Source organism: Giraffa tippelskirchi, chromosome 2, assembly GCF_054371585.1.
Source record: "Giraffa tippelskirchi isolate mGirTip1 chromosome 2, T2T-mGirTip1v1.2.pri, whole genome shotgun sequence".
In the NCBI taxonomy this organism is placed as follows: Eukaryota; Metazoa; Chordata; class Mammalia; order Artiodactyla; family Giraffidae; genus Giraffa; species Giraffa tippelskirchi.
In genome coordinates this window covers 92,073,220-92,099,043 of record NC_137276.1, presented here as the reverse complement: position 1 = coordinate 92,099,043, position 25,824 = coordinate 92,073,220, and the positions used below count along the sequence as shown (strand labels likewise).

The window sequence follows — 25,824 nt, the reverse complement described above, 5'->3', positions numbered from 1 at the left end:
GTGGGCTGCCGTCTATGGGGTCGCACAGAGTCGGACATGACTGAAGCGACTTAGCAGCAGCAGCAGCAGCATGATAAAACTACAATGCAGGAGATGCAGGAGATGCATGTTCAATCCCTGGGCTGAGAAGGTCCCCTAGAGAAGGAAATGGCAACCCACTCCAGTATTTTTGACTAGGAAAACCCATGCACAGAGGACCTTGGTGGGCTATGGTCCATGGGGCCGCAAAGTCGGACATGACTGAGCATGCATGCATGTGATAAAACTAACATTAATATGAATCACTCAATAATTATTGCAAATTTTACTCAAAATGACAGTTATTAGATCTATAAGTTACACTGATTTGTTCAAAATGTCCAGATAACACTTCAAAAACTAATATATTAAGAAAATACTGCTCTTGAAATATATATATGTAAGAAATCATTTCCAAATGTTTAACTTTCAAAATCAAGATGTGGAAACTATACTAAATGGCTGGTTTGAGGAAAGATTTTGGTGACAGACAAGGAAACAGGGAAAAAAATATCTAGTTTGTTCACATTCTTTACTGGTTATTCTGTTCTTGCTTGAGGAATTTCTCTAAATCATCTTCTACTTAAACTGTTCTCCTATGAGCTTCTTGATGGCAAGTCTTTAGGAGTAAGCAGACTTCACTCAGTCTCTCCCACTGAATGCAACTAAGAAGCCTGGATGGAATCCTGGATGGATTACAGCAGAACTATCTGAGGATGCAAAGGAATAAGCAGGCATTCCAATCAGGGAACTGTGACTACCACCAAACTGGCAGTGAGTTTCCTGTTTTTTATTTTCTCTGATATCTCCTGTCCTAGAACCAGGGACAGCGTGAAACCTGAAACTTGGGTCTGCACACTGGGAGTAATCATGAAGAGCTTCTGAGGAAGCCCTCTCTTTCTGATTTGAGGAGGAGGAGGAGTCAGGGGTCTCCTACACAACAGAGACTGGGGAAACAATCCCCTTGTTCTTGTTTTTTGAATGATTTTTCATTCTACCTGAATGAGAGAGAAAAAACATTGTATTTTCACGCTTTTGCAAAAACAAATAGGAGAGATAAACCAAAAACCAATGAAGTGACTCTCTACAAGGGGTCGGAAGACAGGATGAAGGGATAGGAGAGGGAGTCAATTGCTCCTTTTATGAATTTGATTTAGAAATCACATTAAAATTCTACATTAAAAAAAAAGGTGCTCAAAAAGAATGCAGCAGGGAAAACCAAAAATGAATGATAACAAAAACAAATAAACACAATTCTTTTCAAATTAATAAACTCAGTGAAGGGAGAATAAAAAGAATTAATCCAAGTAAATTTGAATAGCATGGTTTGACCATATACGCTCACTATAAAGAAAAAAAAACAACTCTGCAAACAATCTTGAATGCTGTTTGTTGCAGTGGTATGGGTCTAGTAATTCAAATTCTTTGGTGTATATTTAAAGATTGAGCAAATGAGTATATAATATTAATTGTGTTGGGAGCTAGGGTTCTCAGTGTGGAAAAAGGGAGATAAAAATATAACACAGGGACCCTTCTCTTGTACACACACACATTTCTACATTTCTAGTTCTAGTCATTGTTCTTACATAATTTGAAATTTTTTTTTAATTTATGAAATTGTATACTTTACTTATTTGTTTATTTTGGGTGGCTGCACCCCATGGCACGTGGGATCTTAGTTCCCCAACCATGGATTGGACCCAGGTCCTCCCAGTAAAAGTGTGTCCTAACCACTGGACCACTAGAGAATTCCCTCAGTCATTGGTTTTAAATACCATTTCCCCCTAAAAGGAGGCAGGGCTCACTGGAAAACTTGATGGCAGATATGAAAAACACAAGATGAACTTATCATGTTGTGCCAGAAATTAAGAAAATGCTAAAAAAAAGAATACAGATAGACATTTCTAAGATATGGAGGCCAGTCTGAGGAGATTTTCACCGACCAAATCTGAGACTATTGAGAATTAAAACAAATAAGTAAGAACTAGAAGAGTTATACCCTGCTGAATAAAATAAGAAACCATTAGTTTATATCAATAATAACAGAGGGAATGGAGGGGTCTTCCTAATATAACAGAATGTTAACTAATAAACAGAGTGGAAAAATGGAATTAGAAAATACCATTTTTTGAGCCATCATAGTGAAGACTGATCCAGGTATGAAACATCAATGAAACCTGAATTTAGGGGATGGGGGAAGTTTGGTGAAAAATGGGATATCACCTAATCACAAATTATCTACCTACATATTACTAACGACAAAAACAATAGTAATTATACAACAGAGAAATTAGAAAATATCTTACGCATGTGAACAAAATTAACAGAACCAAAACAGGAATAAGGGACATTCTGTATCTCCAGGTATGTATTCTGAGAAAGACACATTATCACTTATTTATAGTTCAGCCCAAATGCATTACCTAGATCTAGACATGAAAGGGCCTTCCAGGTGGTTTTAGGGGTAAAGAACCTGCCTGCCAACATAGGAGACATAAGAGACATGGGTTTGATTTCAGGGTTAGGAAGATCCTCTGGAGGAAGGCATGGCAACCCACTCCAGTATTCTTATCTGGAGAGTCCCCATGGACAAACGAGCCTGGCAGGCTACAGTCCATGGGGTCGCAAAGACGTGAAAAACCCAAACTGAGGGACATTCTAGAAAATAACTGACATTCTTCAAAAATATCAGTGCCATGAAAAACAAAGTAAAGCTGAGGAAACTGTTCTAGATTAAAGGAAATTAAAAGCAATCCTGGGCTTCCCTGGTGGCTCAGACCCTAAAGAATCTGCCTGCAATGCAGGAGACGCGTGTTCAATCCCTGAGTTAGGAAGATCCCCTGGAGAATGGAATGGCTACCCATTCCAGTATTCTTGCCTGGAAAATCCCATGGACAAAGGAGCCTGGAGGGCTATAGTCCATGGGGTCGCAAAGAATCAGACATGACTGAGTGACTAACACACACACATGCATAAGCAATCCTGGACTGGATTCTGTAGTGGAAAAAATTCCCATGAACTACAGGATTGGGACATATGACAAGATTGGAATGTAGATTGTAAATCTGATGAAAGTACTGGACCCAATGTTAAATTTTCTGAAGTTAATAACCCCTCTTGACCTACATTAGAGGGTATTCTTGTTCTTAGGAAATAACACAGTGAAATACTACAGAAAAAGGAGTAAGACACATGCAATCTATTACCAAAGAGCTGAGAAAATTACATAGACATTTATCTATTCTATAGAGTAATTGGGGTTTCGCTAGTGGCTCAGGGGTAAAGAACGCGCCTGCCAATACCTGGTATAAGGATTTGATCCCTGGGTCAGGAAAAGGAAGGATCCCTGGAGGTCAGGATCCCTGGAGAAGGAAATGGCAACCCACTCCATTATTCTTGCCTGGAGAATTTCAAGGACAAAGGAACACGGCGGGCTACAGTCCATGGGGTCACAAAGAGACAGACATGACTGAGCAACTAAACAACAACAACAAGAGCATGCTGGATGGAAAGATGGATAGGTGGATAACAGATACAGCAGTCATGGCAAGATGTTGAAACATGGCAAATCTGGGATAAACGGTATACAAGAATTTTTGTACTATTTTTACAATTTTGAAATTATTTCAAAACAAAAAGTTGAAACAGTTCTCATTTTCTCTTCTTTTCCTCTCTATCTCTCCATATATGTATTTATACCCTGGGTAACTTAGAGATGTTTAAAAGAAAAAAAAAAAATAAAAGAGATCAGTTTACCAATTTACTTTTTATTATTCTCTCTCAATTTCATGATTTGTATACCCTTGTCATTTTTGGCTTAGAAATTTAAAATGCTTCTCTTTATTTGCTTATTAATAAGCATTCATCATTTTCCTCCAAATATCATTTTTTTGATTTTCTTTTTTATAGAATTACAGTCATTTTCTTTATTTTCTACTATTAAATTGTGTTTCCAATGCCTTCCTTGGCCCTATGCTACCTTAGAAAAGATATTTCAAATTTCCAAGTGGCTAAGTACCATTTAAATCCTGTTTTTACTGTTCATTTTACCATTCTAACTGTATCACATAACAAGCTGCGATGTTCCACTTTTGCTTTTCCAAGTATGGCACAGAGAAAAGGATTTGGTGGTTGTTGTTGTTGTGTGTGCGTGTGTATGTGTGTGTGTGTGTGTGTGAAAAAAGGGATTTACACAGAGTTGAAACAAAAATATAAATGAAACAGAAAGAAGAACGAAAAACAGAAAACATGTACACTTTGTTGTCTATACTTGATCAACAATTTGCCCCAGAAATGACATATCACAGAATTAAAAGCATTCATGGGAAGGAAGAAAAAAAGAACTTGGTCACCCTCCTTCAAGCAGCTGTGTATCCTTAAATATTTTGTGCTCTCTTTTAGGTCAGGCTTATTGGGGCTGGCAGGCAGTGAAAGGTAAGGGAATGAACACCCTTGGCTCTGGGGTTTCTCAAACTATGAGAAAAATTAGGCCTCTCCCTTCAGCCTGGAGGAGAAGTAATCAGACAAATCAGTACCGGTGTCCATCTCTATCAGGCTCTCCTAGGGTGATCAGGCCCAGCTCTTGCTTCTCCACAGCTGAGGGGATCTGCTCTTGGCTCAGCCAGCTCAATCCATAGTGAACATCTATAGCATCCTCAACAGCCTCTAGCATGTTCACCAGTAAAACTCTGTTGGTGTCCTCTACAGACCCTGTGTCTGCAGAGTCTCCTTGACAGCTCAAGGCTCCATTTATGGCTGGGCAGGCTACACTCCAGCTGCAGCCATATTTATCTTACTGTTTGTCATCCCAGCAGGAAGCAAGAGGGATGCAAGACCATGAACAAAGACACTAGTCACTAGTAATAGCATACAGCCATTCACCACCACCTAATTAGTTCCTAGAGGAAAGAATGTTTATCTCATCTTCTCTAATGAGAGAGGCTGTTATCTCTCTTAGGGAAGACACCCAGAGAGAAGAAATCAGTTTCCTTTATTTCTAGTAAACAAGAGTCCTGGGTAATTTTCATTGTATGCTCAGAGTCTGATGGGGATTGCCTGGAACAGGCAGATGTGACATGTAGAAATTAAAAATGATACTGCTAGGGAAAAGATGTCTCCTGACCCACATCACTGGAGGACAACAGAGATGGGAACTGTTTCAGTTGTAGAAAAGAAATAGTGCATTCTTTCAGTTCCCTAAACGGCCCATGCTCCTCTCTCCTCAGGGCCTTCTTCACTGGTCCTCTCTGCTCGGGCTGCCCCTTGACCAGCTGCCTCCCTCATCTGTCCAATCACTCTTGTTCCTCCTTCAGGGCTCAGCTGAAATAGCACTTCTTTAAAGCAGCCTTCTGAGTCCCCATACCAGACAAAGCCCCCCCTTTAGAAAAGGATCATTGATTCTATTTATACTTCTCCTTCCTGGTATTTAACACTATTATTTTGGTTGTTTTTTTTTTCCCCAATTATTCATTTAATATACATCTTTCCTGCTAGACTATGACCTTCATGAAGGCAGGAAGTGTCTGTCTTACTCCTAGGTGTCTCCTAGCATGGAGTTTCGGGCTTGTACTTAGCACTCAATTACTTGTTAAGTGAATAAAAGCTGGAAGACATAAACATATTTCTAAGATTGAGATACAAAAATAGAACAAAGAGTGAAGGGGAGCAGAGATGGACCAGATGAAAAGGAAAAAGGGATGACCCCACAGGGACTCAAGTGGGGCAGTTAACATAGGGAGTAAGGGGGAAAAGTGAGAGAGAACTGGCCTGTGTAAAAAGATTAAGAAAATAAATCTAAAAAATGAAGATGGAACTGGCTTAGAAGAGCTTTTACACCTAAGCCTGAAGTGTTCAACCCAGAAAAGGGGTAGAAGGAAGCCACCATTCAGAGTGGAACAAACCCAGAACATCATACAGAGACATAAAGGCTTGGAATACACATCTCCAAGGAAAGGACGAGGTTACTTAGGCTCTGATACCCTGAGTTTCGCCTGAATATAATTTAGTTATTTTTTCAATATTACAGTGAATTCTCAGAATAGAAAGAGATATATTAAAATAAAGGTCAACTTTTTGCATGAATTTCAGACAGGTATACACCAGTAATTTAATAAATACCACTGTGTAGCTCTGTCAATAATAAAAATTTTAAAGTAAATAATTCAACTCTGAATTCTCTCTCTCTTCAACCAGACCAATGGTTTCTTCTTTCTTGCCAGAGATGGGACTCGCCTTTGGGGGGCTCCTTATGCCTCCACTGGAAACACATCACTTTTCTAGGTCAGGATCATTTAGCTCCATCTCCCAGAAAATAGTCTTTATCATTTGAGAGTCACAGTGACTGAGCCTCAAGCCAGCAAAGCAGTAGAAATGATTTCCACTGACAACGGCACATGTTATTATAAGGAACTAGGGAATGATTTTTTTTAAATGAGGAATGTGAAGTTATTCTGCTTTTCCTTTGCATCTTTTAGGAAGGAGCAAAATTAATAAAAGGAACAACCAAAAAAGATTGATATGTAACCTATATTTTCTATTTGTTTTTTGCTTGTTTTTTTGGTCGCACTGTGCAGCTTGTGGGATCTTAGTTCCCTAACCAGGAATTGAACCCTCACCCTTGGCAATGCAGGTTGCAAAAGCTTAACTACTGGACTTCCAGAGAATTTCCCACATTTTCTATTTCTGATAATTCTGAGTTGACTTAAAAACACATGTCCAAAAATTGAAAGTAGTACATTTAAAGAAGAGATTTTAAGTGATAAAAACTTTTCAAGTAAACATTTGTTTTTTTGGTAGCAAATATCTTAAGCTTATAATGCAGGTTCAGGTTTAGAGAGAAAGAGAAAGAAAGAAAGGAAGAAGCAGAGATTGGTGTTTTCCTCCAGACTGTATGTTTTCTGCCAACAGAACTATTTTTGTCTTTAAACAAAATCAGCTTAGCTCAAATCAGCAAAGTAAAAAGCCAGACCCTCTCAAAATTTAATCAGCAGAGATAGCTATTGTTAATACTTAGGTATATAACATTACCTATTGCATGTATTACATATAGTTATATAATATACAGGCTGTCCATTGTTCACAATAGCCAAAAAGTAGAAACAACCCAGATGCCCATCAACTGATGAGTGGATAAACTATGGCACATGCATATAATGGGAAATTATTCAGCAATAAAAAGAAATGAAGTAATGATACATGCTAAAATATGGGTGAGTGAAAGAAGCCAGTTATAACAGACCACATATTGTTTGATTCCATCCATATGAAATTTCCAGAATACACAAATCTATTGAGACAGAAAGTAGATTAACATTAGCTTTGGGCTGGGGGGCGGGGGTGTGAAAAGCGGAATCACCACCAATGGGTATGGGGGTTTCTTTTAGGGAGAACAAAAAAGTTCTAAATTTAGATTGTGGTACGGACATAAAGATCAGACTTGTGGTTGCCAAGAGGGAACAGGGGAAAAGAGAAAGAGGGCTGAGAATCTGGAGTTGATAGATGTAAACTATTACATTTAGAATGGATAAACAACAAGGTCCTACTGTACAGCACAGGGAACTATATCCAATCTCCTGAGATAAACCATAATGGAAAAGAATATTAAAAAAAAGAATGTACATATGTGTAAAATGAAGTCACTTTGCTGTGACTAGCCCAGAGATTGGCACAACAATGTAAATCAACTATACTTCAATCCCACCAGGCTCCTCTGTCCATGGAATTATCCAGGCAAGAATACTGGAATAGGTTGCCATTTCCTTCTCCAGGGGATTTTTCCAACCCAGGGATCGAACCTACATCTCCTGCATTGGCAGGGGGATTCTTTACCACTGAGTCACCAGTATACTCCAATATAAAATAAAAAAAAAAAAAAAAGAGGCTGTTGGAACCAGGGCCATACTCTTATCCATGACACTGCATAGCTCCTCCATAGTAGGTTTTCTCTCATACATGACACTATTCATGACACTGAGAATATTATAAAGGCAATTTAAACTATTCTAAACAAAGAAATCAAAGACTTCTGAGCAGCCAGGGAAAAACAAGAGCATATTTTAAGTGGATAGAAGGAGAATAAAAGGAGGGATCTCCAGGGAAAGCCAGGACAGGTCACAACTGGAAGGGAGAGGAGGTTTCTAGAGATCACTGAAGTCCAACTTTGCAGGCTCAGAATTTTGATTAGACACAGTCACAGACCAACTAGACAGTGAAGAACAAAGATGACAGATAATGAATGCATCACAAAATAGTGGCTCTATCCATGCCACTATCCAGGCAAGAATATTAGAGCACGTTGCCTTTTCCTTCTCCAGGGGATCTTCCCAACCCAGGGATCAAACCCGATCTCCTGCATTGCAGGCAGATTCTTTACCATTTAAGCCATCAGGGAGGCCCATATTTTCTTCTAGCATGTGTTATTTTATTTTGAGTTTCATTCAAACAATCCATTCATTCCCTGCTGATTAGATCATGTGGTTGTCTTGAGTTAGGGCTGGCCTATCTATGAAAGCCATTTAGAAGACAACTTACCTAACTGTTGAGCCCACGCGATGGCAGTGCCTGTATCTCCCGCATTGCCTTCAGCTAAGCACACCACTTCTTGCCCGATCTTCCACCCGATTAATGGATAAAAGCCTTAAAAACAAATAAACAATATAAGTCACATAATAAAGAGTGAATTCATTACAGAGGTGTCTGCAGTGAAGCAATCTGATTATCTCAAAAACTAGCAACATGCCTATGGAGTCAGACTGCCTGAGTTCAAATCCCAGCCCTGTCTCATTTTCTAGGTGTGGTTTTACAAGTTTCTAACTTCTTAGCTTCAGTTTCCTTGACTATAAAACGGCCTACCTCAGAGAGCTCCTGTGAGAATAAACTGAGTTAATATAGAAAAACAATTAGTGCCTGGCACAGAATATGAACAATAAATATTAGCTTTTATTAGCTGCAAGCATATCTATGTCTCTAGAAACACAGAAACAATATTTTAATTGAGAAAGTAATGGTAATTACAAGATTTGTTTGTTAGAGAACTAACCATGTTATTGCATTTATCTGCAGTTTCTAAATAAGGTTTCTAAATAGAAACAACAATCATTTTCCTTTTTTTTTTCACTTAATTTTTATAAAGATCATTTTTCTAGCTCTCATTTTCCAAACTAAGGGAAAATGAAGAACAGTAGGGAGGATGAAAGACAGGAACAAGATTTTAAAATCCACCTCTAAGTAACCATGTCAGAGGACCAGGGCTCAGACTAAAAGCCCCAAGTGATCCCGAGTGTAGTTACACAATCTAAATTTCTTGGATTCTGCATTCCAGGATTTCTTTGATTAAGGAGAACAAATTCTTAGGAGTTGTTATTAAAATCCTAAATATACAGGACTTCCCACTCTAGTATTCTTGCCTAAAGAATTCCATGGACAGAAGAGCCTAGCTACAGGGCTACAGTCCATAGGGTCAAAAGAGTCGGACATGACTGAGTGACTAACACACTCCCTGGTGGTCCAGTGGTTAAGACTCCATGCTTTCATCACAGGGGTCAGGGGTTCCATCTCTGGTCAGGGAACTAGTAATAAGATCCCGCATGCCACACAGTGAGCCAAAAAATAAATTAGAATGAAACCTTGAATACACATGCATCACTAGTTGAGAAGTACCAACCCCAAAAATATTCATGAAAAGAATAAATCCCAACACATGAAAGAAATTTTAGAGACTTAGAAAGATGATTTAAATAAATATAACAAGTGTTAAAGGTAAATCTTTGGAAAGCTGACCAAAATATCCTAATCTTTCTGAATTTTTCCATAAAATCCTGGTTATTTTTTAGTGCTTTTAATTAAAAGAAAAAAAGCAAACGGGTATTGACTATCTCTAAGAAGAATAATGAAAAATATTAGAAAATATCCTTAATATAAAATAGGAAAGTAGAGTCACAAAAGTTAAGTGAGTGAAAAACAGTGATATTTCATTAACAAATAGGATAAATTCTAACTCCTTACCTCCAACACTCTGTTGAGGGTTATTTCCAGTATTAATATCCAAAAACGTCCCAGTTCCCATGGTTAACTTCACATCTCCTGTCTGAAAGCAGCATTCTCCAAACATGGCTGATTGCTGGTCAGCGACCTGCCAAAAACAAACAATTAAGATCTTTATGCCTTACACACTGAGGAAACCAGAATTGAAAGAGACGCGTGTACCCCAATGTTCATCGCAGCACTGTTTACAATAGCCAGGACATGGAAGCAACCTAGATGTCCATCAGCAGACGAATGGATAAGGAAGCTGTGGTACATATACACAATGGAATATTACTCAGCCATTAAAAAAAATACATTTGAATCAGTTCTATTGAGATGGATGAAACTGGAGCCCATTATACGGAGTGAAGTAAGCCAGAAAGAAAAACACCAATACAGTATGCTAATGCATATATATAGAGTTTGAAAAATAGCAATGATAACCCTATATGCGAGACAGAATGAGAGACACAAATGCATAGAACAGTCTTATGGACTCTGAGGGAGAAGGTGAGGGTGGGACGTTCTGGGAGAATAGCATTGAAACATGTATATTATCATATGTGAAACAGAACACCATTCCATGTTCGATGCATGAGACAAATGCTCAGGGCTGGGGCAATGGGATGACCCAGAGGGATGGGATGGGGAGGGAGGTGGGAGGGGGGTCCAAGAGGGGGAACGCATGTAAACCCATGGCTGATTCATGTCAATGTATGGCAAAAACTACTACAATATTGTAAAGTAATTAGCCTCCAACTAAAATAAATAAATTTATTTAAAAAAAAAGATCTTTATGCCTTTAGCAGTGTTCCATTTCACTGTATCCCACTGTCTTACTCACTATAGTCTCATGGTTCAATATTTTCTTTCCTTTTTTCTTTTTCCTTTAAACAAACTCCCTGGTGAGAACATAGCAACAACTATATAACAGGAGTCTCTCTAGGACTATAACATTATGTGGAAAACTAACATGTCTTGGGAATTTTTAGTGGGCAATCTACTTGACCACTTTGAAGAATCATAAGAATAATCTTAATAACAAAAGTCAGAATAAAATTTGTGCAGAAAAAAACAGCTAAGGTTGGTCATTTGCAACTTGCAAGCACCTTCATTCATTAGTCAAAATAACAGACCACACAAATTTCCCTTTTAAGAAGTATCATAGGTGAATAAGTAGATGTAGGTTAAAACCATATATTTCCCAACCATACATTTTTGTTAAAAAGAAAAATTATAACTTTTTTTTTGGCCACAACACATGGCTTGTGGGATCTCAGTCCCCCGATCAGGAACTGAACTCCAGCCACGACAGTGAAAGTGTCAAATCCTAACTACCACACCACCAGGGAACTCCCTATAACATTTTGCTAATGTAACTACATGTAGATATATTTAATATATATACACAGCAATATTTTAGGAACCAAAACTCACCTGAAGAATGCTTTCTCACTAATCAATAAGTTTTCTAGCCATACCTTAATCTAAACCTGAGCCTACTCCAAGTTGAATAAGACTGATCTTCTCCAGGAATTTGTAATTTGAGAATTAAATCCCCCTCCCCTTACTTGACTCCTCCACCTACTGGAGTGATTGTCTATCTAGGGTCAGATGTTCTACACCTCCTTCTTAAGCTGTTACAGGAAATTAAAAGCAAGGCCTGAGTTTCTACAGTCAAGAAAGAAACCTCAGGGACTTTCCTGGTGGTCCAGTGGCTAAGACTGTGCTCACAATGCAGGGAGCCTGGGTTTCATCCCTAGTCAGGAAACTAGATCCCACATGTTGCAACCAAGAGTTCACATGCCACAACTAAAGATCCCACATGTATCAACTAAGACCTGGCACAGCCAAATTAATTAATTAATTACTAAAAAGAAACAAAGAAACCCCAGAAGCCAGAAACAGCTAATTTTTCACTCATCCACAGATTCTTTACTGTCTCAGTAGATGAAGGATTTTATAAAATGTAAATACACTTTAAAAAATAATAAAAAATAAAATGCAAATATTTGCCTTCTTTATTTTAATTGTCCTCTCACAGTTTCTCATTATATTGAATATAAATTAAGCATTGGCCCTATCACTGCTTCCTGTCTCAGAATATCAAATATAAACCACATATTACTCAGAATACAACCTTTTCTAAAAATTTAACATAGTACTTTTCTGAAAAACAACATATAGAGAAGTCAGAAAAAGTTATAAAGAATTTCCATGATAGAACACTAGCGCATTGGTCCCCTTTCCAGAAAACAGAGAATCCTTCTGATTATATTCAGGACCCTTTAACTTAAAAAGAAAAAAGACACTCTATTCTACAAGGATGTTTGTGTTTCTTAAACTAAACCCAACTATTCACAGATATTCATTTAGTTTATACTATACAAGGAAAAACCCTCAAGTTTTCTACTTACCAAGGCCACTATTGGTATAGGCACACCAAATATCTCTTCATCCACTGATCCAAAATTGTGGCTTCAAATAAAATTGATTAAAAAGTAAGTTACAGCTCTAGAAATATTAATTCTAAAATTTAGCATAGCCCCAAAAGTTACATAATGAACATACAAGCACCTTGGAGGTGTAATAGTGATAAAATGCTTTTCAAAGGCAAGGTGAATTCAGGGACAATTTTGCTGGTTTCTATATCTGATTTTCATTATTACCTCGTATCCTTCACAGGAGGCAGGAGAGAGAGCGGGATTGAAAGCAGGGAGGTAACGATCTTGCTCCAACACATCTGGGCATAAAAATATGTTATCAGAATCCTAGCTAAATAACACAAAAATTGGTGATTCAAAAAGAAGGGGAAAAAACTTTACCTCATATGGGTCAAAAAGTCCAGTTGTGCTAGCATTTGAAAAATCCGTGGCAAATTCAGAACCTAAATTTACATTGGAAATCATCTATTTATTATCAGGTAGTGTCAATCTACACCCATATCCTTAGCAGTTTCAACCTTGCCTGCTCTCAAATTCATTCAAAATGCGCATTTCCAGTGCAAAGTCTCCAAAGCAATTTCCTGTTTAAAGCTTTTAGGCACATTGTCAGATCATGATTCCCAGTTTAAAGATGAGGAAAGGGGCTCAGAGAAGCAATGTGATTACCTAGAGCTATATATATTCTAGGTATAGTTGCAAAGAAGCAGATTCAGTATTGAACTCAAGTCTTACCACCCTCAAACATAAGACTGTTCTCAGTCTTATGTTTGAGGTGTCATCATAATTTAAAAATCACTCTTGTCTTAGAAAATATCTGAAATTAATCTAGCTTTACTATAACAGGAAGTTATTAGGGTCCCAGAAAAAAACAGGATATCTGGGATATGGGGGAAAAAGTTTAAAACTTTCACTTCTTTAAGATGAATGATTTCTATCGGTCAAATTCCAGTTATTTGAGCAGATCTATCAAGTCACTTTTACCTTTTGTGAGCTTATGTAACAGCCAGGTATCAACAGTCCCAAAGCAGCAATTTTCTTCTTCCATTGCCTTTCGCACCTTGAAAACACAACAGCACATGATCAGTTCAAAAAGGATAAATTATTAAGTTCATGATCAAGTGCCAATCACTAAACACAGTATCATCCCATTTTTTATTAAAATTAATACATAGAGAAATAATTTCTAGAATTTCCCCTAACAATTCTAAGCAATTACTACAGAGTACAAAAGGCTTTATTTTTACACCAAGCAAGCTTATTTTCGTGATGAAGAAAAAGTGTTATCTATTTTTTAGTTTACATATACAAAAATACGTCTAAATATAGAAAGTCTAAAATGGGATATAGCACAATAAAGCTCACAGGTCAAATCAAACCAGTTGCCTGTTTCTGTATCACAAGTTAAGAATGCTTTTGTAATTTTATAATGGTTAAAAGAACAAAAAGAATACTTTGTGTCACATGAAACATGAAATTCAACTTTTCATTTCCTTAAAGAAAGTTTTACCGAACACAGAACACAGCCACGCTCATTTCTTTATGTATTATTTATGGCTACTTTCATGCTACAGTGGTGGACTAGTTGCGAGGGAATCCTCATGACCTCTGAAAGCCTAAAATATTATTTACTTGGCACATCACAGAAGAAATCTGCCAAAGCAAAAAAAGAATCAAAACCTCCTTAAACTAGCTAAAAGAGAAACTGCCACGCTTGTAAAGATATCCTTAACTTACTGGAAAACAATTCCCCCAATCCTACTTGGTCATCTCTCCAACTCTTATCTGTCCTTTAAGACTAGCGGGTTGGATGTGTCCAACCCAGCATCCAAGGACATCTTCCATACAGTCATTATCTCACAACACCATTCATTCCCTAAGCTCCTTAAGAGCAGGAACTAGATTACATTTATAATTCCAACACTTAGGAACATCCCTTTCAAATAACAGATGTTTAAAAAAAAAAAAAAAGACTTGCTAAATAAATGAGGTAAAAAAACAGTAAATGAACATATTTAAGAATGAATTATATTTTAATAGTAGAAGGGATCAATAAAAGAAGATGAATGGCATAAGTTTTAAAGAAAGATGTCACCTGTAGATTCCTTATAACAAGTATTTTGGAGTCAGGTGTTATACCACTTAAATACGGAGTGTGTACATGCGTGCTAAGCCGCATCAGTCGTGTCCAACTCTTTGCAATCCCTTGGACTGTAGCCTCCCAGGTTCTTCTGTCCATGGGATTCTTCAGGCAAGAATATGGAGTGGGTTGCTGTGCCCTGTTCCAGGAGATCTTCCAGACTCAAGTGATTGAACCTGTATGTCCTGTGACTCCTACACTGCAGGCGGATTCTTTACCACTGAGCCACCATGGAAACCCTAAATATGGAGTACTTAAAGTAAAATAATGATATTTGAAACTTTTTAAATTTAGAAACTGTGATTCTATAATTTGTTTCAAATTAGAGGAAGGTTCATCTGCATCTTTCTTTTTTGCCATGCCATGTGTCACGATCCTGGTTCCCTGACCAGGGACTGAATCCATGCCCCTGGCATTGGGAGTGCAGTCTTAACCACTGGACCAACAGTCAAGTCCCCAAAGGTTAATCTGTATTTCAGCGAGTAGCAACAATGCCCACCAGGTAGTAAACTCACTTGTTCATTTAAAAACTACTTCAGGGCCAGCCCCTCTGATAGGCAGTAGGTCCTCATGAGGTTAGCGAGGGACAGAGTAGTATCAGGGCTTCCTAAAGCAGGAGAACCAAGAGCAATCCTTTTCACACTGGGTTAAGACTCCAAATGACTCTACTCTAGGAGTAGGGGTAAACTAAAAGTTTCTTACAGGAACTCTATCTCAGCTTTGAATCATTTCAATCAAGCTGGATTTAGAAAAGGCAGGGGAACCAGAGATCAAATTGCCAACATCCTCTGGATCACAGAAAAAGCAAGAGAATTCCAGAAAAATATCTACTTATGGTTCATTGACTACGCTAAAGCCTTTGACTATGTGGATCACAACAAAATGTGGAAAATTCTTAAAGAGATGAGAATACCAGACCACCTTATCTGCTTCCTGAGAAACCTGTGTGCAGGTCAAGAAGCAACAGTTAGAACCAGATGTGAAACAACGGACTGCTTTAAAATTGGGAAAGGAGTACGTCAAGGCTGTATATTTTCACCCTGCAATCAAACCAGTCAATCCTAAAGGAAATCAACCCTGATATTTATTAGAAGGACTGATGCTGAAGCTAAAGCTCCAATACTTTGGCCACCTGATGCGAAGGGCTGATTCACTGGAAAAGACCCTGATGCTGGGAAAGACTGAAGGCAGGAGGAAATGGGGCAACAGAGGCTGAGATGGCTGGATGGCATCACCTACTCAATGGACATGAGTTTGAACAAACTCTGGGAGATGGTGAAGGACAGGGAAGCCTGGTGTACTGCAGCCCATGGCATCACAAGGAGTCAGACATGACTTAGTGACTGAATAACAACAACAAAGTAATCAGGCATATGAGGAAACAAGAGAACACTGTGGCAGGGGTGGCTGGTGAGGGTGGGAAGGAGAAAGAGACAATCCATAGGAGTTACAGATACTAGCCGTGGACTTTTAAAATGCCATGCTGATTTGGGTATGGGGGTGGAAAGAAATTCTAAAACTAAAAAACTAAGAACTTAATGGTTGGGTTTTAATAACAGTGTATTAGAAACAAAGAGATGATAAAAGAGTTGGAAGACAGGTTAGATGAAAATACCCAAAATAAGGCCCATAGAGACCAAAGAATGAAAAATATGTAATAAAGAGTGGGAGTCAAAAAGGATTTAGTCAAAAGATCTAACATGCATGCAAGCAGATTTTCAGAAGGAGAATGGAGCAGAAATTTACATTTGAAGATAACAGTGATAAGTTTTCCAAATCAACAAGATAACAAGCAATGAATTTAAAACATCCTACAAGGCCCAAGCTTCCCAGGTAGCACTAGCGGTAAAGGACCCGCCTGCCAATGCAGGAGATATAAGAGACATGAGTTCGATCCCTGGGTCGGGAAGATCCCCTGGAGAAGGGAATGGCAACCCACTTCAGTATTCTTGCCTGGAGAATCACATGGACAGAGGAGCCTGGTGGGCTCCATGAGTTCGCACACAGTCGGATACGACTGAAGCAACTTAGCATGCACGCACGCATGAGGCCCAAGCAGGTTGTCACACTGAGATAAGTGCAGAAAATGTGTTCGATAAAGTCAACATCCACACATAACAAAACATCTTAGCAAACAGGAAAAGGAGAGTATTTCCTTAAATTTGATAAAGAATATCTAAAGAAAACCTATCATAGATTCATACTAAATGGTGAAATGTTGAAAGCTTTTGTTTCAAGGTCAGGATGAGAACAGGATCTTTGCAGTCATTGTTTCTAGTCAATATATCCTGCAGGTCCTCATTAACATAAAGAATAAGAAATAAAAGTGGAGTCATATTTCTGTATCATGTGTTATTAGGAAATTGTAAATTAAACCAATGAGATACTACTTCCAACTATTGCGTGTTAGTCACTCAGTCATGTCCAACTCTTTGCGACCCCATGGACTGTGAAAGTGAAAGTGAATTCTCTCAGTCCTGTCTGCCTCTTTGCTACCCCATGTACTGTAGCCCACCAGGCTCCTCCGTCCATGGAATTCTCCAGGCAAGAGTACTGGAGTAGGTTGCCATTTTCTTCTCCAGGGGATCTTCCCAACCCAAGGATTGAACCCAGGTCTCCCACATTGCAGGCAGATGCTTTACCATCTGTGCCACCAGGGAAGCCCATGGACTGTAGCCCACCAGATTCCTCTGTTATGCGATTCTCCAGGCAAGAATAGTGGAGTGGATTGCCATTTCCTTCTTCACTTCACAACCTCACAACTATTAGAATAGCTAAAATCCAAAGTACTGACATCAAACGTTAGCAAGGATATGAAGCAACTCCCATTCATCATTAGGATGAATGCAAAATGGTAGAACCACTTCAGAAGACAATTTGGAAGTTTCTTAACAAATTTAAAACATACTCTTACCTTATCGGAGAAGGCAATGGCACCCCACTCCAGTACTCTTGCCTGGAAAATCCCATGGATGGAGGAGCCTGGTAGGCTACAGTCCAGGGGGTCGCTAAGAGTCAGACACGACTGAGCGACTTCACTTTCACTTTTCCCTTTCATGCACTGGAGAAGGAAATGGCAACCCACTCCAGTATTCTTGCCTGGAGAATCCCAGGGACGGCAGAGCCTGGTGGGCTGCCTTCTATGGGGTTGCACAGAGTTGGACACGACTAAAGAGACTTAGCAGCAGCAGCAGCTTACCTTATCATGCAGCAATTGCATACCTAGGTATTTACCCAAATGAAGTGAAAATATACGTTCATATAAAATCTGCACAGTGAAACCACTGTGAATGATGCTGTAATTGTAGATATATCACATTAATAATACTTTATAACAATGTGTCACTATTGATTGATCAATTGTAACAAATGCAGCATATTAATGCAAAATGTTAATAATAGGAAAACTGTATTGGGGGAATATGGAAACTCTGTCCTTTCTGCTCAAGGTTTCTGTAAACCTAAAACTCCTCTAAAATTAAAATGTACTAATTTCTTAATGGACAAATGATTTATTCAGCTTGCATATATCTTCTTGAGTCAGTCTGGGTAGTTTGTGCATTTCTAAGAAATTTCCCCTTTTATTTAAGTTATCTAATTTGCTTGCATACACTTGTTCATAGTACTGTCTAATGCTTTTTACTTCAGTGAAGCTGGAATTAATATGAACTTTTTCATTCATAAGTTTAGTTATCTGGATCTTCTTTTTTGTTTTTTCTTTTTCTTTGTCAGTCTAGCTAATCTTTTCAACCAACTTTTGATTCTGTTGATTTTTTTCAACTGTTTTTCTATTCTTTATTTCAACAGTTTTCACTCTAGTCTTTATATTACTTTCCTTCTGCTTGTTTGGGTTTAGTTTGCTCCTTTTTTTTCCAGTGTCTTAAGATAGAATATTATATTTGTTTTAACGTAGTCTCTCTATGTAATATAGTCTTAATCTATATTTCCCTGTAAATACTATTCTTGCTACATCACATTTTGGTATACTATGTTTTCATTCATCTCAAAATATTTTCTAATTTCTCTTGGGATTTCTTTTTTAACCGATTATTTAAATTGCTTTGTTTAATTTCCACATAGTTTTGAACTTCCCAACTTTCTATTACTTATTTCAAATTTCATTCCTTTGTAGTCATAGAAATACTTTGTATAATTTCAGCCCTTTTAAATATATTAAGACTGTAATACGGTGTAGAATATAGTCTATCCTGGAGAAGCTTCCATACACACTTAAGAAGAATGTATATCCTGTTGTTACTAGTTTTCTATAAAAGTCTATTAGGTCTAGTTAGTTTATGCTATTGTTCAAGTTTTCTGTTTCATTATTGATCTTCTCTCCAGCTGTTCTACTGATTATTGAAGTGGGGCACTGACATCTCCAACTACCACTGATGAATTGTTTATTTTCACTTTTGGTTCTGCCACTTTTTGTTTCCTGTATTTTAGAACACTGTTATTAGGTGCATACAAGTTTGTAATTGTTGTGTATTTCTGATGGATTGACTTATTATTATAAAATGCTCTTCTTTATCTTTAGTAAAACTTTTGTTTGTTTTTAAAGTCTGTTTTATCTAATATTAGCATAGTCACTTAGCTTATGGTTGCTGTTTGCATGGACATCTTTTCTATCCATTGACTTTTTAAAAAAAATATTTCACTGAGGTATAGCTGATTCACATTGTTGTATAAATTTCTGCTACATAGCAGAATGATTCAATTATATATATGTATATATATTCTTTTTCATATTTTTTCCATTACAGTTTATCACAGAATATTGATTGTAGCTCTGTGTGCTACAGAGTAGGTCCTTGTCATCCTATATATTCTAATTCGCATCCGCTGACCTCAGACTCTCACTCCTCCCCTCAACAACTCCCTCTCCCCCTTGGCAATCACAATTCTGTCCTCTGTATGTCTGCGAGTCTGTTCTGTATAGTAGGTTCTACCCATTTACTCTTTTATTTAAGTGTCATTTTGACTCATTTACTAGCCTTTTGCATTCTCTTTTCTTGGGAGGGGCATGCTGATCAGGGAGTGAACCTGGGCCCCAGAAGTGAAAGCCCAGAACTCTAACTCCCTCTAGACCACAAGGGAACTCTCCATTTAATCTTAACTGATCTGTTTTTTTGGTCTAAAGTGTGTCTTCTATAAGATAGCACACGGTTTGATTTCATTTTTTTAATCTAGTCTAAAACCACAATGAAATATCACCACCTACCCACGAAAATGGCTAAAATTAAAGACTGATGATATCAATTATGATGGTAAATGAAATTATAAGCTCTCTCATTCACTGCTGAGGGGTGTGTAAACTGACAAAAACTGTGGGAAAATGTTTGATATTATCCACTAAAGGTGAAAATATATATACACCTTTCTGCCCTAAAAAATTCCATTCCCATCTATAGATACAACAGAAATACATTTACAGCAATAGAAATACACAGCATTATTCATAATGGCCCCAGACTGGAAATAATGCAAATGTATATGAACAGAATGGATACACACACCATGGTAAAACCGTATGCTGAACACTAAATAGCAATGAAAATATAACAAAATTAATTCACACACAATGTGGGTATATTTCAAAAATATAATGCTAAGCAAAAGGAGTCAGACACAAAAGAATAAACACTGTATGATTCCATTTACAAAGTTCAAAAATATTCCAGCAAAGAAAGCTAACGTGTAGTGTCGAGGAATAAACATGTAAATTACAAAAATGGAAAGAAAATGTAACACACAGTGCCACAGTGTTCTACTTCTTGATTCAAGTAGTGTTAAATAGATGTTTGCTCCACAAAATATCACTGAGTAGTAGGTACATTTTGGTTCAGTTACTTTTCTATATGTGACATGATATCATATAAACGGCTTAAAGAAATACTGAGTAAAGATTTCTTGTCTTCCATCCCAATGTGGTCGACACAATTTTCCCTCAAATAATCAAATTAACATCCTTATTCCTTCAATTTTTTTCATCCCTCACACACACACACACAATCTTTCCTTACCTCAGTCATGTTCTGCAAAATCCAGGCCAATCTCAAAGAAACATGCTGAGTTGTGAAAGTGAACAAACTGGCTGCTAGAAATCGTTTACTTCTAGTGAAAAAGTGCAGTACTCGGCAGGAACTGTGTATGAGCTATTTTTTAAAAAAAGATATTTTAGGAAAATGTGTTTAATGGCATTTGATGTTTCTATATCAATTCTATACACACGCAAACAAACTCAACAGCAAACAACTTCTTTAACTCCTTATATAGTGTCCTCAGCACATAAGGAAATCAAACAAAGCACCCCAAAAGGACAATTTGCAATCTAAAATATGAAACGTGACACACCTACTATGAATTTCTTTAGAACACTAGAGGCTCAAGTACTTACAAAAACCTTTTAAAAATAACTATTTTTTACCTCTTTATCTATTTTTAGCTATGGAAGTAAAGAAAGAGAGTCAAGGGAGAAGGCTATTTTTCTATTAGAAATATATTTTTAATCAACTTAGTATTAACCCAGAAGGGAAGTTTCCCTACGCATTAAGTGTTCAAAATGTGGGATGAATTATTTTATTTAATGCTATTTATATTTATCTAATGATTAATCATTTATCTAATGATTATATTGAAGATGAAATATACAGTTTTAAGTTTACTTCTTAGTATGCAAATCTTTAATTGGGAAAAAAAAAAGCCTTATACAAAAAACTAGCATTGAGTTTTAAGGTTTGTAAGACATACTAAAAGAAACCCCTAAAACAACAAAATCAACACGTATCCTGCTACCTAATGACAAGGATGCAGATGGACAATTTCAACTTCTGAAACTGATGTTTTACAAAAAAATTCAATTATAGAGAATTTATCTACTTGCATGTTTTCCTTTGTTATTCCTACTCCTCCCCAAAAGAAATGGAAAGATTTTCGTTTATTTAAAATAGAAATACAAATTTATTTTTCTTTCATTTTTAGCATAAGGCATCAATCAATAAACGTGTAGACTCAGTTCTCTCATTAGAGTTTTGTTCTTCATTTTTTTTTTTGAACAATAGACTTCAATTTTTTTCACCTTTTCTTTCTTTTTGGTGCGAGCATTTAAGTTCTACTCTCTCAGCAAATTTCAGTTATACAATATAGAATTATCAACTATAGTCATCACATTACACGTTAGATTCACAGACCTTATTCATCTTATAACTAGAAGTTGTACCCTCCTTTTCACCCTGTTCAGTACTCTGACCTTCTGCACTCCGACCTTCTGCACTTTACATTACTTATTAAATATAAGACTTTTTAAAAAGTATTTAATAATCCTCTTTCTGATATGTTATATGTTAAGAAATGCTTCAAACTGAAGTAAGTTTTTCCTCCACAAGCCGCTAGATTTTTCTCTATAAAAGCTTAGATTTGGGATCCTTCAGGAATCTTCTGTTAAAATGTAGATGGGGCACACAAAAAATATTAAGCCTTCTAACACCTGCACTTTTAATCAACATACAAACAATGAACACTTTTGTTCATATACTTAACAACTATTTATTGAGTGTCTTCCAAGTCCCAAGAACGGTGCTAAGGCCCTGAGAAAATAGAGCAAATAACAGGCAGAATCCCCATCTTCCTGAAATTTACATTCTAGCAGGAAGAGACAGGTAAATAAGTAATCAAATCAATAAATGAGATCACCCAAGAATACAATGGTCCTAAAATGAACCCCTATTTAATGTACTACTAAAAAAGAAAAAATGCTGTAAGTTACATTATGACGTAATGCTAAGATATAATTCATGGTTAAAATGACAAAAAAAAAAAAATCCCTGATGATTAAAAATGCATCCTGTGTAAAAATCATCAGGCTTCCCTGACAGCTCAGTTGGTAAAGAATCTGCCTGCAATTCAGGAGACCCTGGTTCAGTTCTTGGATTGGGACGATCTCCTGGAGAAGGGATTTCATGGTAAAAGCAAAGAAAAGCCTTAGCAGCCATTAGGCAAGAATCTGGACAATGTGAGAAGAAGCATGGGTGCCTGGAGGAAACATGGTGCTAGGAGATGGCCACCATGCCTCAGTTACTTCATCCCTTTGCCTGGGGGCAGTGGTGGCTAAACTCACGACCTTGGTGCAAGCTCTGGCACATTCTCCCTAAACATTTCCAAGAACCTCCATCATTGTTGTCACCACAAGCATTTGGAAAAGGACAATTACAGGGTAGGGTTCCTTCAGCAGGACAGGCTCTGCAATTTTGTGTGCTAAACTCTTAAGAATCTGTTTGTATGCATTTCTCTGCTAGGAGAGGCCCAAAGTTATGTCATAGACATGTTCGGTATCAAGTAGCCAAAGTCCTTTAAAAGTTCAGTTTTGTGCTTGATGCCAGTTTTATGTCACGAGTTGAGGTTTGGGGCTTATTCTACAGAAATAAATGTTTTCATAATTTATTTTCAAAGGCATAAACATTTTAAACACTTCAGTGACCAACTTAAGGAATGTCTAATGAATTGACTGATTAAAAACTAAAATTATATATTAAAGTATAACACTGCACATTATAAACAGTACAATTTTAAATTATACCAAAGTTCACAAGATTTCCTTAAAACCACTTTCAACACCCTCGCTCTGTCTTTCTGCAAACATCATCTCTAATATTCAGCTTTACAAGCTATTAAGGGGAAATACATTTTTATATATTAAACTAACAAAAAAAAATCAGTGTGGGTGAGATTACAGCAGATATGCTTCATATATATTACTGTCATAGTTACAATATGTTGGGTTGGCCAAAAAGTTGGTTTGGTTTTCCCGCATGATGTTATGAAAAAGCCAAACAAACTTTTTGGCCAACCCAATATTTGGACTTGCTTTTCATATAAAATTAATGTCTTCAAACACTTATCAAGGAAACTAGATGTTCCAGACACTCCCCTATACATCACCTGGTAGGTGCGGCCTAGCTGAGAAATCATTTAACTGTGTGGTATTAGAAGCATTAAAATAATCAATATTGCATAGTTAGTCTTATAATTAATATTTGGTATAACATAATAATATTTGATCTTGACTATAAGACCAAATATTGCAGGTATCACCACATTTAAGGAGCTGGAAAACTGCCTTCCTCTTTGACTCAGTAATCTCACACTTCTGAGTGATACATCACAACTGCTGCCACTGTTGTTACCAGTGTTGTCACTGCCTTACCACGTGCCAGACATCATGCTGAAAGATTGTGGCAGTCAGGCAGTCAGCTAGTTATCTACCTCAATATCCATTCTCCACTTTTATAACTATGTCCAGACAATAAAATCTGGACATGGTCTGTACCTATTCTGGATATAGTCTGTATTTTTTCTATTTCTCCAGGAATAAAAATGAATTCTCAATAACTTGTGAACCTCTGGCCCACCCCAGACCTCCTCAGGACTTCATGAAGATCAGCTGTTAAGCACTTCAACCCACCACACATACTTCTGGGTGACTCCTATTAAATTTCACTAGTATGGGGAGTGTGCATGTTTGTATTCTCTTCTTAATGTCCTAAAACATCATCAGTAGATTATATAATTCAGCACACAGCTAAAGAATATATACAGGAAAAATAGTAACATCCAAATCACAGAACATAAGAAAAATATTACCTTCATTAAAAGAGAACTATTCCAAGATTTTACAAGTTCAATGGCTCTTAGGTCTTGCCAACTAATGAAGTTGTGGAAATGCTTTCCCGTTTTCCTAAGAAAGATGGAAACAGCATTTTGACACATTATAAATCAGTGACTACATTATATAAAAGATTTGCTGCCACAAGAGAAAACAAATTTAGAGGCCAAACTGTAATTTCAACATATGATTTAATTAGGTGGGGCTCTCTGAATGGCTCTTCTTTTTGATTTGACAACTTGAGCACACTTTGTAACAATTATGTGATATATAGCAAAAATTTTTCAATCAGATTCTATCCAAAAAACTATCCTTTCTGAAGCATGATGATGTGGGCACTTCCATAAACAAAGCAAAACTGACGGAAACATCTTTGAAGATGCTGATACAACTTTAAAAGTAAGACAAAGAAGCCAATGCTTTTTCCTTTCATTGTACTTATCCTGACATACACAATCAGATAAAAACTGCACCTACAGGAGTGCTGAAATGTAGCCTCATCCTATTTTATGCTTCTCAACTTTAGGACTGCTTAGCCACTGGCAACCTACCAGGCTTCCCAAAATGTGTCCAAAAAATAAAAAATAAATCCAACAAACTGTGTCAACACTACAATAAAAGAATAGCCCTAAGAAATGTAGTAGAAATAAATACTTTTTCCTTTGAGGCTCCTGCAAATCAATCACTGTCATCCACTCAGCTCCAGCATCCAGCCCTGGCTGGCCTGCTGTCTTTCCTCCAGGAGGAAACATTACCCCTGCATCACTGTGAAAGTGAAAAGTGAAAGTATTAGTCCCTCAGTCGTGTCCAACTCTTTGCGACCCCATGGACTGTAGCCCAACAGGCTCCTCTGTCCACGGAATTCTCCAGGCAAGAATACTGGAGTGGGTTCCCATTTGCTTCTCCAGGGGATCTTCCCGACCCAGGGACTGAACCCAGGTCTCCCACACTGCAGGCAAACTCTCTACCGTCTGGGCCACCAGACCACGTTCGGTTCCCAAGCCTGTCATTTCCAACGCTTCTTCAGCAGTCCTCACCCAGGGCCACATCCTCAACTTTACCACCTTGAAACATTCTACCACTGGTATTCTATCACTTTCTTGTAAACCTGAAACACTGTAAATCAAGTATACTTCAACTGAAAATACAAAATAGCTTAATGAGAGGAAAATTCTCACAGTATAATATTAAAGGAAAAAACTCAGGATTAAAAACTTTACATACATTGCAATTCCAACTTGTTAAAAAATAAATAAATAAGACAAATTAATCAAAAAAACCCCCAAAACTTAACTGTGTAATATATCAGTAGGCACGTCTTGCTACTGGATTGGCCAAAATGTTTGTTTGGGTTTTTCTGTACCATCTTATGGAATAGCCTGAATGAACTTTTTGGCCAACCCAATATTATTTCAGTTCTCTCAATCTTACTCCCTAAATACCTTCCCTTCCTTTAATCCCTCAAACATTCCCTTTTCTTCCTGAGAACCCCACCTAGGTTTACTTTCCTACTAGGCTTATTTACATGTTCTTCCACTTTA

General features: G+C 37.3%; 1 protein-coding gene across 6 annotated transcripts in view; it reads right to left on the bottom strand.

Moving 5' to 3' along the window:
* Window positions 1-25,824, bottom strand: part of GK5 (glycerol kinase 5) — a 75,748-nt gene that overhangs the window by 16,927 nt on the left and 32,997 nt on the right. For all 6 annotated transcript variants that reach the window (XM_081569570.1, XM_081569567.1, XM_081569571.1 and 3 more), the window contains 8 exons: window positions 24,262-24,355; window positions 20,646-20,777; window positions 13,467-13,542; window positions 12,867-12,928; window positions 12,711-12,784; window positions 12,459-12,519; window positions 10,021-10,147; window positions 8,548-8,652 (listed from right to left, as the gene is read on the bottom strand). In XM_081569570.1, the coding sequence (XP_081425696.1) occupies window positions 8,548-8,652; window positions 10,021-10,147; window positions 12,459-12,519; window positions 12,711-12,784; window positions 12,867-12,928; window positions 13,467-13,542; window positions 20,646-20,777; window positions 24,262-24,355 (731 nt within the window). The remainder of the gene's footprint in view (window positions 1-8,547; window positions 8,653-10,020; window positions 10,148-12,458; window positions 12,520-12,710; window positions 12,785-12,866; window positions 12,929-13,466; window positions 13,543-20,645; window positions 20,778-24,261; window positions 24,356-25,824) is intronic.